The sequence below is a fragment of the Jatropha curcas genome, chromosome 2, assembly GCF_041381405.1.
Source record: "Jatropha curcas cultivar XTBG-Jc1 chromosome 2, XTBG_Jcur_1.0, whole genome shotgun sequence".
In the NCBI taxonomy this organism is placed as follows: Eukaryota; Viridiplantae; Streptophyta; class Magnoliopsida; order Malpighiales; family Euphorbiaceae; genus Jatropha; species Jatropha curcas.
The window spans coordinates 25,739,018-25,753,031 of record NC_143152.1 but is presented as its reverse complement, the minus strand read 5'-3'; the positions used below and the strand labels follow the sequence as shown (position 1 = coordinate 25,753,031).

At 36.2% G+C, this 14,014-nt stretch overlaps 2 protein-coding genes across 2 annotated transcripts; both read right to left on the bottom strand.

Moving 5' to 3' along the window:
- Positions 1 to 91: 91 nt before the first annotated feature.
- Positions 92 to 3,556, bottom strand: LOC105646698 (NADPH-dependent aldo-keto reductase, chloroplastic). Its single transcript, XM_012232613.4, has 7 exons — positions 3,206 to 3,556; positions 3,072 to 3,122; positions 1,875 to 1,951; positions 1,633 to 1,720; positions 1,097 to 1,372; positions 736 to 984; positions 92 to 530 (listed from the first exon to the last, which is right to left on the bottom strand). The coding sequence occupies exons 1-7, from the start codon at positions 3,323 to 3,325 to the stop codon at positions 444 to 446; spliced, it is 948 nt and encodes a 315-aa protein (XP_012088003.1). The 5' UTR covers positions 3,326 to 3,556; the 3' UTR covers positions 92 to 443.
- A 380-nt stretch (positions 3,557 to 3,936) lies between these two features.
- On the bottom strand, positions 3,937 to 12,540 carry LOC105646715 (NADPH-dependent aldo-keto reductase, chloroplastic). The gene is given in 6 exon segments (XM_089718328.1): positions 3,937 to 4,419; positions 4,908 to 5,162; positions 5,280 to 5,546; positions 5,710 to 5,797; positions 5,991 to 6,067; positions 12,167 to 12,540. Coding segments are annotated over 6 exon segments (1,167 nt in total). The 5' UTR covers positions 12,434 to 12,540; the 3' UTR covers positions 3,937 to 4,206.
- Between the last annotated feature and the right edge of the window lie 1,474 nt (positions 12,541 to 14,014).

Sequence of the window (14,014 nt, the reverse complement as noted above, 5' to 3'; positions counted from 1 at the left end):
ATTTATTTACAAAATGATTTTTTAAGTAATTCATTTGTAAATAAAATGAAAAAAAAAAAATCATTCATAAATGAAACAAATTGCACAGGAATTTATTCCAAACAATATAGATTATCTGGGAAGTAGGATTGATAACTAGGTATGATAAGCCAGAACTCCAATACAATCCTACAGAGACACTAGTCATATACTTATGAACTTCTCAATGGGCAATCATGTACGAAATTCTAACCTCCTTCAAATACCAACAAGCTTCAAGCTACAGAAAGTTTCAATTGTCGAACTATTTAATGTAATGAAGAAGTCATCAAACAGAGTGACAAATATTTGTAGCCAATGATTCTCCATTTCCAAGCACAAAAGCATACTGAAAAAGCATCAATTATTGCAACCCTTTCCTTTCACTCACCCTTGATGCTCCTCCATCGAAACAAGATAGCTGCTTACATCTCACCATCCCACAGTTCCTGAATGTTCCTATATGGGCCATATATCTCATGGACAAATGAGGTTCCTTTAACCAGTCTTCCCTGCAAAATTGGATAAGAAAGCATCTGTAAGTAACAATTTCTTATTGATTCAACGATACCATTTCATAGACCAACAAACAACCATCGTGAATTATGAAAATTTAAAGCTTCCAGAGAATTCCTATTTTTAACCAATTCGGTATTTTAAAGAGTAATTAAGACCATTTCCAACAATATCGGTACTTTAGGAGAAGAAATTACTTACCTGCTCAATTTCAGAAAACTTGCCAAACAAGTCTTTTGGAATAAACCATTGAAAGACGTCCAAGTTTTCCTTTATCCTATTTTCATTTATACTCTTAGGAAGAACGCTATGGCCCATTTGCAGGCCCCACCGAAGTGCTACTTGTGCAGGAGTTTTTCCCAATTTCTCTGCAACCATGTTGAGGATTGGATTCTTGAGGACATCACTTTTAAGCCATGTAGTGCCAGGAGATCCTAAAGGTGAATATCCCTGAAAGCAAAATAGAAAAAAGTGAAAAATTTAAAAAGCAATTACATAATTGGAGTCTCAAATTTTATCAACGTAAAGTTTTCATAAAGTAATCAAAGATTTGCCTACTCACAGAGAGGTGAACTGCCTTGGACTGACAAAATGCACGTAGCTTGGCTTGCTGCCATGATGGATGACACTCTACTTGATTCACGGCTGGAGGAACACGTGCCACCTCTAGTAGATCACCCAGTTTCTTTGAGGAGAAGTTACTCACACCAATGGCACGAGCCTTTCCAGAGTCATAGAGTGCTTCCATAGCTTTCCATGTGCTAGGAATGTCTGGTTGTTCAAAGTTCTCAGGTTTGAAGCCAACTGACCCTTTCTTCATCTTTAATGGCCAATGGATCTACAAAATTGTGCAGCCCTGTTTAGTTGCAATAATGCACTTGAAACCAGATAGATTTTCGAGGCTATACAGAGGCAGCAGTAGCTGCATTCAGGGGCTACAAATACAATCATCATGACATAATTTCTCAAAAAATTCAAGATGGCATAAAAAAGTTCTCAAAAATATGCCTTTGAACTGCTCCTTTTATTTTAGTTGTCGAGTATATTAACAATACTGAAGCATCAAAGGAGAATAAGCACTGATGAGGTAATACATACAAGGTACAAATTAACATAATCAAGCTGTAGGTCCCGCAAGGTTCCTTCCAGTGCTTTAACCACATCTTCTGGTTCATGATTATTACACCTGTATGGATCATATTATCAGTTTTAAGAGGTACATTCTAATAGAATAAGGTCAAAGTCTTGGTAAAAGAGGCACATAATAGCTCTGCCTAATGCCTTGCAGAATCCTCACCAACACACAGTAATTTCCAAGTATGAGAGAAGATAAAACAAACCAGAGTTTTGAGGTAATGAACAATTCCTCACGCTTCACCACACCATCTTCAAATAGCTTGTTCAACACTGCACCAATCTACAAGAAGCAGTGACTAAATTATATGTTGCTGTTGAATACATACAAATATAATAATTTGCATTTGCATGTATGTGCTAACCAATATCTAGAAGGTACCTTGTCAGAAAATAAAAATTCCACAAAATGGCATGCTTCAAAATTAAGGAATTAATACAAGTGTTTATGGGACTCAGATTTCGTTCTTAGACATGGTTTTATTTTATGGCTTGTCATTTTGGACTGTATGGATAACCAAAATCAATGAAATATAACTCAAATTTTTAACTGCTGTGTTGAGATAAGAGATCATCTTTTCTTTACATAGTATTTTATGAAAGAAATCTGTAGATCATTTGCTCGAAAAGACTAATATGAACAGATGAGTTAAGGATTGGAGTGAATAATTAGGATGGGCAAAACAAGGAGGAGAAACAGGCACCAATTTTGGAATTTACTGTGCAGTTAGCAGGACAAATGCCGAATCAAATGCACATAACAAGCTCTTAATCACGTCTGTATGAGGTCCTAGTGTCAAAAACTATAAACTCCATAAGAAATATCTAGCTTCTATATATTGATTTTCCAAAAGCAAATGCTGTGAACATTTTATATAATGGATCATTTGGAGTGAGGGAACCAAAGCATTTATAATCAAACAATATAGTAATCTGTCCATACAAAGGACATTAAGCAAGATCGGGACCTATAAAAATAAAATAAAGATCATTTTGGTTCAGAAACCAATTACAAACAAAACACCCACACGACTGAAAAGTATATAAAAAAAATCACATAGATATCCATTGTTTAGAATAAAAAACTAATAATAACGATAATAATAAAACAAAACTTAGACTATGTTTGATGAGCCGTTTGTAAACATTACAGTGGAGATGCTTTCTTTTTTTCTTTGGACTATTCAGGGAGGTGATTGGAACTTGGATCTTTTGACAGATAATACACACTTAGTACTAGGATATGCATGGTGTGCATTACAGTGGAAATGCTTTGAATACATTACATTACCCTCAAACATGCCTAAAAACGCGAAACAATAACAGAAATACAAGCATAAATGGGCGATAAAGGGAAAAAAACAAAAGTAAAAGGCAAACTTAGCATGAATCACAGAAAGTACCTCTTTCTCGTTGCTATAAGCTTGAGCACAATCAATATGGCGGTAACCAATCTGCAGAAAAAGAAATAAAAGCCTATAATTGCAATCAATAGTCAATTGCATACTATTGAGAAGCAAAAGAAAACAGTAAAAACCTTAACGGCAGCGGCTACGGCAGCGCCGACGAGACCAGGTTCCGCCTGCCACGTGCCCAGCCCTACCGATGGCATCTTAGCTCCAGTGTTCAATTCGAAGAACCGAATCTCGTTTACCATTTTCGCTCTCCTCCGAGTTCAAAATTTTTACACCAAAAAAGGCCAAAGAAAATAAAATCTCAAAATGTAGCAATTCAATAATGGTGATTGTAGCGGAGGTATTAGAAGAGGCCAAGAGTGCGGAAAAAGTATCTTGGCCGGCAGAGATACCACAGCCGCTTAGTAACAAGAGAAACGGCTGAGGAGAGGAGACGACACGTGCACTTTAAACGAGTTTAAAACCGTCCACTGTAGTACGTGGGAAAGTTTTTTTTTTTTTTTTTTTTTTTTTTTTTTTTTTTTTTTTATGTGAGAAAGTTAGAAGTTCTTATTTACAGAATAAAGGTGCATCTATGATAAAAAACAAAAAAACAAACAAAAAAAAAGGAGCATATATGATCATATCTCCACGTGGAATTCATCTATTGGCTGAGTAGATAAAATTTTTATTTGAAAACCCTGACTTCGTTGCTTGGTCCACATTGAAAACGAAACGGGATAGTGACATATCATTTTGTTTCTTGCCATTACGTCTTTATGGCCAATGGGATGAGGGAATGACGTTTTCATACCCTCGAGGCTCGAACAAAGAAGAAAAATGTTTTCTTATAATGTAAACATATTGTATCAGCAAACAATGTACGGATTCCAAATTACAAAAATTGAAATCCAATAACACTTACAGTGGAATAATAACACTATTTTGCTCCAGAGAATTCTCGTCATTTTACAAATGATAATGGAAGGTAATCTCGCACCAAAAATATTTGATGATTGAGGTTGACTAACAGAAAAATTAGGAGTATATATCAGTTTGATGGAGGTACAATTAATTTGTAAGGACACAATTTGTTTATAGTATTACATTTTACTTCATTGTAGAGCAAATGGTACTTCACCCTTTATTTACGTATAGCGTATGTAACTTGTCTCCCCCAGCTAACTTTATCCACATGAAAATGCACATACATGTCCCTCATTTGATCAAACCAGCGGAAAAACATAGTTCTAATGTGATGAATCCATTTTAGGCTCAGTTCATCCCAGAGTTCTTCCACGTTCTTGTATGCACCATAGGTCTCATGCACATATTCAGTACCCTTAACTAGCCTCTCCTGCAAATTACAGCTCACATAATCAATCATCTAAAGCAGCCAATTCACCTGTATCTGACCTCGACCAAGTATAATAGTTCAAAAATATAAACGCACAAAGATATCGATATGTATTCAACAATAAAGAAATTAAACAAAGATCTCATATCTAAAGTAACATGAGCTTAACGCTTATGGCGGTTTATATATATGCATTGTCATTAACAAGAAAGAAGTTAAGTTCTATATCTAAGAATTAACATGGCACGAGGCTAGTGCCTTAATTTTATTGAAAAAGGTAAAATGTGGAAGTTAATTATGACAGCAATTCCTTCAACTTCACACCTATCACCACTGAAGCATGAGATCCAAAGTGGATGAAGGTAAAGTAGGACGGACGGAGTAAGGATACTGAAAGAAGTAGCATAAATGGAGCATAACATTCAGCATTATCAGATGAAGGAAAGACACATATGGTGGAAAGATAATAAACAAAAAATATTATTCACCTGCTGAATTTCAGAAAACTTGGCGAACAAATCTTCAGGAATGGACCAATCAAAAAAATCAAAATTTTCCTTAAATCTTCCTTTATTTGTGCTCTTGGGAAGAACACTGTGACCCATTTGTAGTCCCCAACGAAGAGCCACCTCTGCAGGAGTCCTACCTAATTTCTCTGCTACCATCCTGATCACTGGATTCTTGAGAACCTCATTTGTGATTTTCAGTGAACCTGGAGCACCCAATGGTCTGTATCCCTTAAACTGGAAAATTAAATAGAAATGTTATTTTCATAACTAATCAGTGCATATCTGAAAAGGCTGCATAATAAATGAAATTGATCCATTTTATGTAAAACCTCCTACAAAAGGAATACATACTGATGAGTGAACTCTGGATTTACAAAAGGCATGAAGCTCTTCCTGCCGCCGTATGGGGTGGCATTCCACCTGGTTAACAGCAGGAGGCACCCTTGCAACTGCCAAAAGATTCTCAAGCTTCTTTGATGAGAAATTACTAACACCGATAGCTCGAGCTTTGCCAGAATAAAAGAGTCCCTTCATTGCTCTCCATGTACTAGGTATGTCTGCCCGGGTAAAGTTTTCAGGGTTTGAACCCCCCTTTTTCGTGCTAACAGGCCAGTGTATCTTCAAAAAATTCACTACTAGACAAAGAAATATTAGACTTGCGATGAATAAAATAGGAGAAAATGCCAGCATTGACTACCAAAGTCACTATGTAAACATTCATCTTGAAGTGTGTCAAAGGATAGTCTAATACAACAATGAAGCTTAGTTTCGGAATACATACTAGGTACAGATCAACATAGTCAAGTTGTAAGTCATGCAAAGTTCTGTCCAATGCCTCTGGTACATCTTCTGGTGCATGATCAGCGTTCCTGCAGATAATCAGATAGTTGAACAAAAATTTGAAAAACAAAATAAACTTTATATGCAACTCATGATAGATCAGAAACAATTGAAATTTTATTCTCTCAAGTATGTCTTTGATGATTTCAAATGCCTGGCAGACCTCCAAGTCAGGTCAGAAATTCAGAAAAATCTCCAAGCAAAAACAAAAAAAATACATACCAGAGTTTTGACGTGATCCATAGATCCTCACGTTTCACTAAACCGTCTTCAACAACCTTCTTCAGAGCAAAACCAATCTGCACAAACCAGAAGCAACTGATTATTAAGATCAAAGAATAAAATTTCTCAAATTGTGAGAACAAGTGGAGAAAAGTAGTTCACGCAAAGGCATAAATGCAACAGCAAAACATCAGAAGTTAGAAACTATAACTACAAAGTCACAAAACATAATTCACAAAATAATAAACTAAAACAAGTCAGGAGTGTATAGGTAGAGACCTTTTTCCAACTATCACAGTCTAAACAATTCAAAATACAACAAAAAGAACGAGGAAACATAAAAAGACTTTCCATGTAATATAATGCTGGAACCTTTCTAGCCAAATTGGAATAATTGAAGCAAGCTACATCTCCAGTCACCAGACACTGATAATCAGTCTTTCTTTCCTATCTGACCCAGCCAACTAAATCCTATGCCTAACCTCTAAAATCCCTTTCCAAAAAAGCAAATTCAACAATTCAAACTCTAGCTCAATACTATTAAAATATCACCGATTAATTAAGAAAAGACAACCACTAAAATGGGCTACCATAATAAGTTAAATACTTGGCAAGCTTCAAGCCCAAAGGTGAAAACCCAAGCCCAAAGTTAGAGGTTCAAGCCCATATTCTAGAATACTCCATAATTCTCCACAAATGAGATGTAATGAAAATATCTTACCTAACTCTAGAATGTTCCTTGTAATCTAGACCGTCCATTTTTGTAAACAAATCTTAGCCGTACATTGAGGAGGTGGAAATGCCTATAAATACCACCCCTCCTCTCAATTGTAAAAACCAAGCAAACACCAAGCAAAAACCAAGTAAGTAATCCTTTCTTTAAGCTTTGTGAATGTTTGCTTCTTATTAATATAATTATATTTGGTGTTTTGTGTTAGTATTATTTTGGTTGCCTTTCCCGTTATTATTTTTAGTGTTATAAATTATTAATCAATCTTGGAGTTTATCGCGCTAACATCCAACAAGTGGTATCAGAGCTGATATCCAACAAGTGGTATCAGAGCTGATATCCAACAAGTGGTATCAGAGCCAGGTTGTGGTGGTAGTTGTTGTAGCCGTGGTATTTGTGGTGTTCATTTATAAGTGTAGAGTATCGTTACTCTGCTGGAATTAACAGTCGGGGACTGTTGTTGAAGCAAGATTCACAAGTAAGGATTGTGATCTTGATTGGTCAAGGACCATTGTGCATTGGTGAGTGTCAGGAACACCAATACCTTATGGCGGATTTTTCTAGAGTTGCTAATAGCATCGAGAAGCTAAATAGCAACAATTTCGAGAACTGGAGTACCCGTATGAGATATTATCTCATAGGTCAAGACTTATGGGATATTGTCGGAGGAGATAATACTGCACCACTAGTTGGGGATGCGAAAGCTCTGAAAGAGTGAGAGACAAAATGCGGGAAGGCGATGTATGTGCTGACAGTTGCAGTAGAAGATGAGCAGATGCAACGGATCAAGTCGGCTAAAACACCAAAGGAAGCATGGGACATTCTCAAGTCTGCTTTCGCCAAGAAGAACGAAGCAAAATTGCAACGGCTCGAAAACGAGTTGTTCTCAATCTCACAACTGAACCTCACTGTAAGTCAATACTTTTCTAAAGTAAAATCTTTATGTGAAGAGATTTCGAAATTAGATCCAGACAACGAGATCAACGAGACAAGGATGAGGAGGATCATTATCCATGGTCTAAGACCTGAATTTAAGAGTCTTGTGACTGCTACTCGTGGTTGGGCCACACAACCAACCTTAGACGAGTTAGAGAATATCTTGTCCAATGAAGAGACTTCAGACGAAAAAATGTCTAAAGTAGCTTTGAAGGATGATGAGAAAGCTCTTTTTGCTAAAAAGAGGGGATTTCGAAACGTTGCGAGAGTAGATGGTGGAAAAGAAAGGAGCAATCAACAAGGATGGAGAAAGCAAAAGTGGAGACCATCACAGCAAGGGAGAGTAAGGTCAGGACAAAAGAAAGACGATTGGCGAGAAAGTGATCGTTGCTATAAGTGCAACAAAAGAGGACATTTCGCCCGAGAATGTCGAAGCAGACGAGTAGAAGGAAACATAGCATCAACCCAGAACGAGCAACAAAGTGAAGAGGAATGGGATATTCATAGTTTCTTTGTTCAGGAGGAAGAATATTTGCCACAGAAGCCAGTAGAGATGATGATGAAAGGACCCGAGTAGGAGTCATCATTAATATCTATAAGTGATAGAATCAACTATGATGATGATTGGATAGTTGATTCTGGAAGTTCTATTCACATGACAGGAAACAAGGAGAAATTATCGGATGTATCCGATTATGATGGGGGTCGTGTTGTAGTCACAGCAAATAACACGAGATTACCAATAGCTCATATTGGAAAGACAACCATTGTTTCTCCCTCTAGTGAGGAGAAAATGGAGTTACAGATGGTTTACCATGAGCCAAAGATGAAGAAAAACTTGCTCTCTGTATCACAAATAGCAAGTGCAGGTAATTATGTGGTGTTCGGTCCTGATAATGTGAAGGTTTATCGTAACCTTAAATTAATCGGAGATCCAGTCATGGAATGACGGCGAGTAGAATCAATCTATGTCATGTCAGCACAAGAAGCCTATGTTGATAGAATAAGGAAGAGTGAGACAGCTGACTTGTGGCACGCTCGTCTGGGACATGTCAGTTATCACAAGCTTAAGGTGATGATGAAGAAGTCCATGCTTAAAGGTCTTCCTCAGTTGGAATTCGGAGAAGACACTATATGTGCTGGATGCCAGTATGGAAAAGCTCACCAACTTCCCTTTGAAGAGTTAAAACATAGAGCCAAGGTGCCATTGGAGTTAATACATTCAGATGTTCTTGGACGGATCAAGCAACCTATAAACAGTAATATGAGGTACATGATTACTTTCATCGATGACTACTCGAGATATGTTTGGGTAGATTTCATGGTAGAGAAGTCGGAAGCTTTTGAAAAATTCAAAGCTTTCAAGAAGAAAGTTGAAAAAGAAGTCGGGAATAAAATTAGATGCCTTCGCACCGACAATGGTGGAGAGTACACATCTGACGAATTCACTAAATATTGCCAAGAGCAAGGCATTCGAAGGCAATTCACATGTCCAAGAACACCGCAGCAAAATGGAGTTGCTGAGAGAAAGAATTGACACCTAGTGGAGATTTGCAGGAGTTTGCTCCATGCGAAGAATGTGCCGACTAGATTTTGGGCAGAGTGCATGAAGACAGTTGTGTACGTCACCAACAGACTACCTCAAATAAGACTGGAGTTTACATCCCCATTCCAGAAACTGTGGAACATTAAACCAATGTAAGTCATTTTCGCGTTTTTGGATGCGTGTGTTATGTTTTCGTTCCGGATGAACTTCAAAGCAAGTTTGACAAAAAGGCACTTCGCTGCATATTCGTTGGTTATGATGAGCAAAGAAAAGGCTGGAGATGTTGTGATCCTACAACTAACAAGTGCCATATTTCACGAAACGTGGTCTTTGATGAGACATCATCTTGGTGGTCATCTGAAGCAACTCTGCTACCAGACTCAAAAGAAATTCAAGAAAAAGTTGAAAAGAAGATAGGAGAGGGAGAGTTCATCCTCGAGAAAGGTCAAGGAGAGCCATCCAGAGTTCAAGAGAAATCGAAGAGCCCATGGAAGATAGGTGCATACGAACAACAGCAGCCAAGTCAAGAAGAATAAGTTCCAGATCATCCTCTACTTCGACAATCAAGTCGAGAAAGAAGGCCTAATCCAAAATATGCAAATGCTGCTATAGCAGAGATAAAGGAGCCAACAACTTATGAAGAAGCATCAAAGAAGATGGAGTGGACTATTGCGATGGAAGAAGAAATTGCTGCTTTGGAGGAAAATCAAACATGGGAATTAGTGCCAAAACCAAAAGATGTGAAACCCATCTCTTGCAAATGGGTCTACAAAATCAAAACTCGCCCGGATGGATCAATTGAGCGATATAAAGCAAGACTAGTTGCTCGTGGATTTTCTCAGCAGTATGGCTTGGACTATGATGAGACATTTAGTCCAGTTGCCAAGATCACTACTGTGCGTGTATTACTGGCTTTAGCAGCTAGTAAGTCATGGCCTTTATGGCAGATGGATGTAAAGAATGCATTCTTACATGGTGAAGTTGATCATGAAATCTACATGGATCAACCACCAGGGTTCAGAAGTCGTGAAAATCCTAACTATGTGTGCAAGCTAAGGAAAGCTCTCTATGGTCTAAAACAAGCACCAAAGGCTTGGTGTGGTAAGATTGCAGAATTCCTTATCAAGAATGGATATGTTATGGCACTAGCAGACTCCAATTTGTTTGTGAAAGATCGAGAAGGAAGACTAGCTATAGTGCTAGTATATGTTGATGATTTAATAGTCACTGGCGACAACAGTGAAGAGATTCAACTCATCCGAGAGAATTTGGCTACTCGTTTTAAGATGAAAGAGCTAGGAAAGCTCAAGCATTTTCTTGGATTGGAGATAGAAGAAGCCAAGGAAGGTTTGTTCCTCGGACAACAGAAGTATGCAAGAGATCTACTGAAGAGGTTTGGAATGATGGAATGCAAGCCAATATCTACTCCAATGGATGCTAATGTCAAGCTGTGTGCTCATGATGGGAATGATCTCGAAGATGCTACTATGTATAGACAACTAGTGGGAAGCCTAATCTATCTCACTATGACACGACCAGACATTTCCTTTGCAGTTGGAGTAGTCAGCCGATTTATGTAGAAGCCTAAAAAACATCACTTGGAAGCAGTTCGAAGAATATTGAGATATGTCAAAAGTACAATTGATTATGGGATCTTTTATAAGAGAGGTGAAATTATCAAGTTGGAAGGATATTGCGATGCTGATTATACAGGAGATCACGACACTCGGCACTCGACAACAGGCTATGCATTTAGTCTTGGTTCAGGATTAATCTCTTGGTGCAGCAAGAGACAACCTACAGTGTTACTTTCCACGACAAAAGCTGAGTATCGGGCAGCAGCAACAACAGCTCAGGAAAGTGTTTGGTTGTCACAGCTTATGAACGATCTGCATCAACCCATCGACTATCCAATTCTGTTAAATTGTGATAATCGTTCGGCTATACAAATGGCTGAGAATCCGGTGTTTCATGCGAGAACAAAACACGTGGAGGTTCACTATCACTTTATCAGAGAGAAGGTTCTACAAGGAGAGATTAGAATAAAATATATCAAGACGGAGGATCAACCAGCCGATATTTTTACAAAGAGTTTAACCGCAAATAAATATGAAGATTTTCGCCAACAGTTGGGAATGATGAAGAAGGAGAAATTAATCGTTGAGGGAGAGTATTAAAATATCACCGATTAATTAAGAAAAGACAACCACTAAAATGGGCTACCATAATAAGTTAAATACTTGGCAAGCTTCAAGCCCAAAGGTGGAAACCTAAGTCCAAAGTTGGAGGTTCAAGCTCACATTCTAGAATACTCCATAATTCTCCACAAATGAGATGTAATGAAAATATCTTACCTAACTCTAGAATGTTCCTTGTAATCTAGACCATCCATTTTTGTAAACAAATCTTAGCCGTACATTGAGGAGGTGGAAATGCCTATATATAAATACCACCCCTCCTCTCAATTGTAAAAACCAAGCAAACACCAAGCAAAAACCAAGTAAGTAATCCTTTCCTTAAGCTTTGTGAATGTTTGATTCTTATTAATATAATTATATTTGGTGTTTTGTGTTAGTATTATTTTGGTTGTCTTTCCCGTTATTATTTTTAGTGTTATAAATTATTAATCAATCTTGGAGTTTATCGCGCTAATATCCAACAAGTGGTATCAGAGCATTAATCCCAACAAATACTGGACCTTGTGGCTTTAAATTTTTTTTTTTTTTTTTTTTTTTGGGTTGAAAAAGGGACAAAAATAGTTGAAATTGCATAAACTTTCTGGACCAAATTCATCAAACAGTAAACCAATGTATTAAAAATCTGAGGCTAAGAGGTGAGGAAGCATACATAACATAGTAATAGTATCAACATTTAAGCCAGTGTTCAAATTTTAAGAACAAACATGGTCAAATTGAGGCTAAGACAAGCCAAAAAAATAATTCAAAACTCTGCAAAATTGTTTACCTCTTTCTGGTTCCCATAGAGTTGAGCACAATCGATGTGCCGAAATCCAACCTCCAAGTAACAAATGTTCTTGTCAATATATACATACTTGTATCTTAGAAATCAATTCAGTTTCCAGAAATTCTTTATAATTTGCGAATGCAGTGCCTTAACAGCGGCGGTGATGGCCTCGACAATGTCGTCAGGGGCAATCTTATATGTCCCCAACCCAATGGAGGGAATTTTGGCTCCCGTATCTAACTCAAAGAATTTAATTGATTTTGCCATTTCTCAGTCGCCCTCTTCTTTCGTTAATGCTGATTATGGAGAATGGAAAGCTGTCTACACAAAGAATTTGAAAAAGTACATGATTCAAGAGCATCTAGGAAGTTTTTATGGTTTGGATTCCTAATCAATTCAAATATATATATATATATATATATATATATATATCAATCATTTTTTTATGAAATTGACATGTGGCATAATAATATATATATATATATATATATATTTTGTTGTCTCTTTTCTTCTCTTTTTTTCTGTTAATAGAATTTTTCAAGGTTGCACACGCATTCCATGCAAAATTTAAGACTTAGACTTCTTGATTTGTGCTTGTAAGCCTTATGGTTGATGATTTTGAAAATGATAGTCCTTTCCAAAATTTTCCAATTTTCTAACACTTGTGTTTCCTTTAATAATGTTTGTTCTTTTAAAACTAAATCACCAATTGTCAATGATCTACAATGGATTCCTTTATTGTCTATTGAGGTTATTTCTACCACAGTTGGTCATTTGAATGAAGGCAATTTATTATCTTTCGTCCAACTCATCGTTCAAAAATTTTATGACAGAATTAAAATTGATTTAAGGTTTAGCGCAATCTTCCATCCTTAAAGCAACTAAAAAAGAGAGGCTACAAAAGCCACTTCTTTTTCTCTTACATATGGAGCAAAGGCAGTAATACCAATTGAGTTAGATGAGTCGCGGTTGAACCATCGATCTAGAATCCTCAACTAGTAAGATAGGTTTGAATAATGTTTTTATTATCTGTATCGGTTTAGATCGTGTTTAAATTCAATAATTCGGATACTCACTCTCCATTGCTTGTTTAATTAACATTTCAAAGATATTCAAAAGTAATTATATTTCTTCAAAGAAAATTATATATATACACACATCTTTCTAGTTATAACTAATGTTATAATTATATTTGACATTGATATCATATTTTAAAAAATATAATTTTATAACTTTTACTTACTTTTTTATTTTTGAAAAATAAAAAATAAAAAATATTTTTAATATTAAATGAGTATTTAAATGGATTTAGTTATTTAAATAAATAATTATAATGGGGTTGAGCACATATTTGAGTAATAAAAATGGATTTTTAAATAAATTCAGCAAATTTAAATACCTAATTTAAGATCAAATTAGAATTCGGATTCAGATAATGCATTTTAAGCGGGTGGGTAATCTTTTGCCATACAATTAGCATACATACAATACATATAATTAGAATCGAAGCGGTCGTATCAAATCCAACCTTAAATATTGAACTTTAAACTGCTCCACTTACCCACTTTTTTTTATTTATCCACAAAACAAATTAAACAAAAATATTTGGCATAATTAAAGGTTGCATTTTTCTTTTCACTAAAGAAAAAAAAAAAGGAAAAATTATAACAAAAATGAAATTTTCTTTTTTTGGGTGAAACAAAAGTGAAGTTTTAAATGGCTAATTAATTGTTAGTTTCGTGTATTAAAAATTAACATATATACACAAAGCTCCATTTAGTATGAGAATGGAATGGAGCAAAATAAAATATGATTTACTCGCCAGCATCAAGTATGAATTCTATCTGT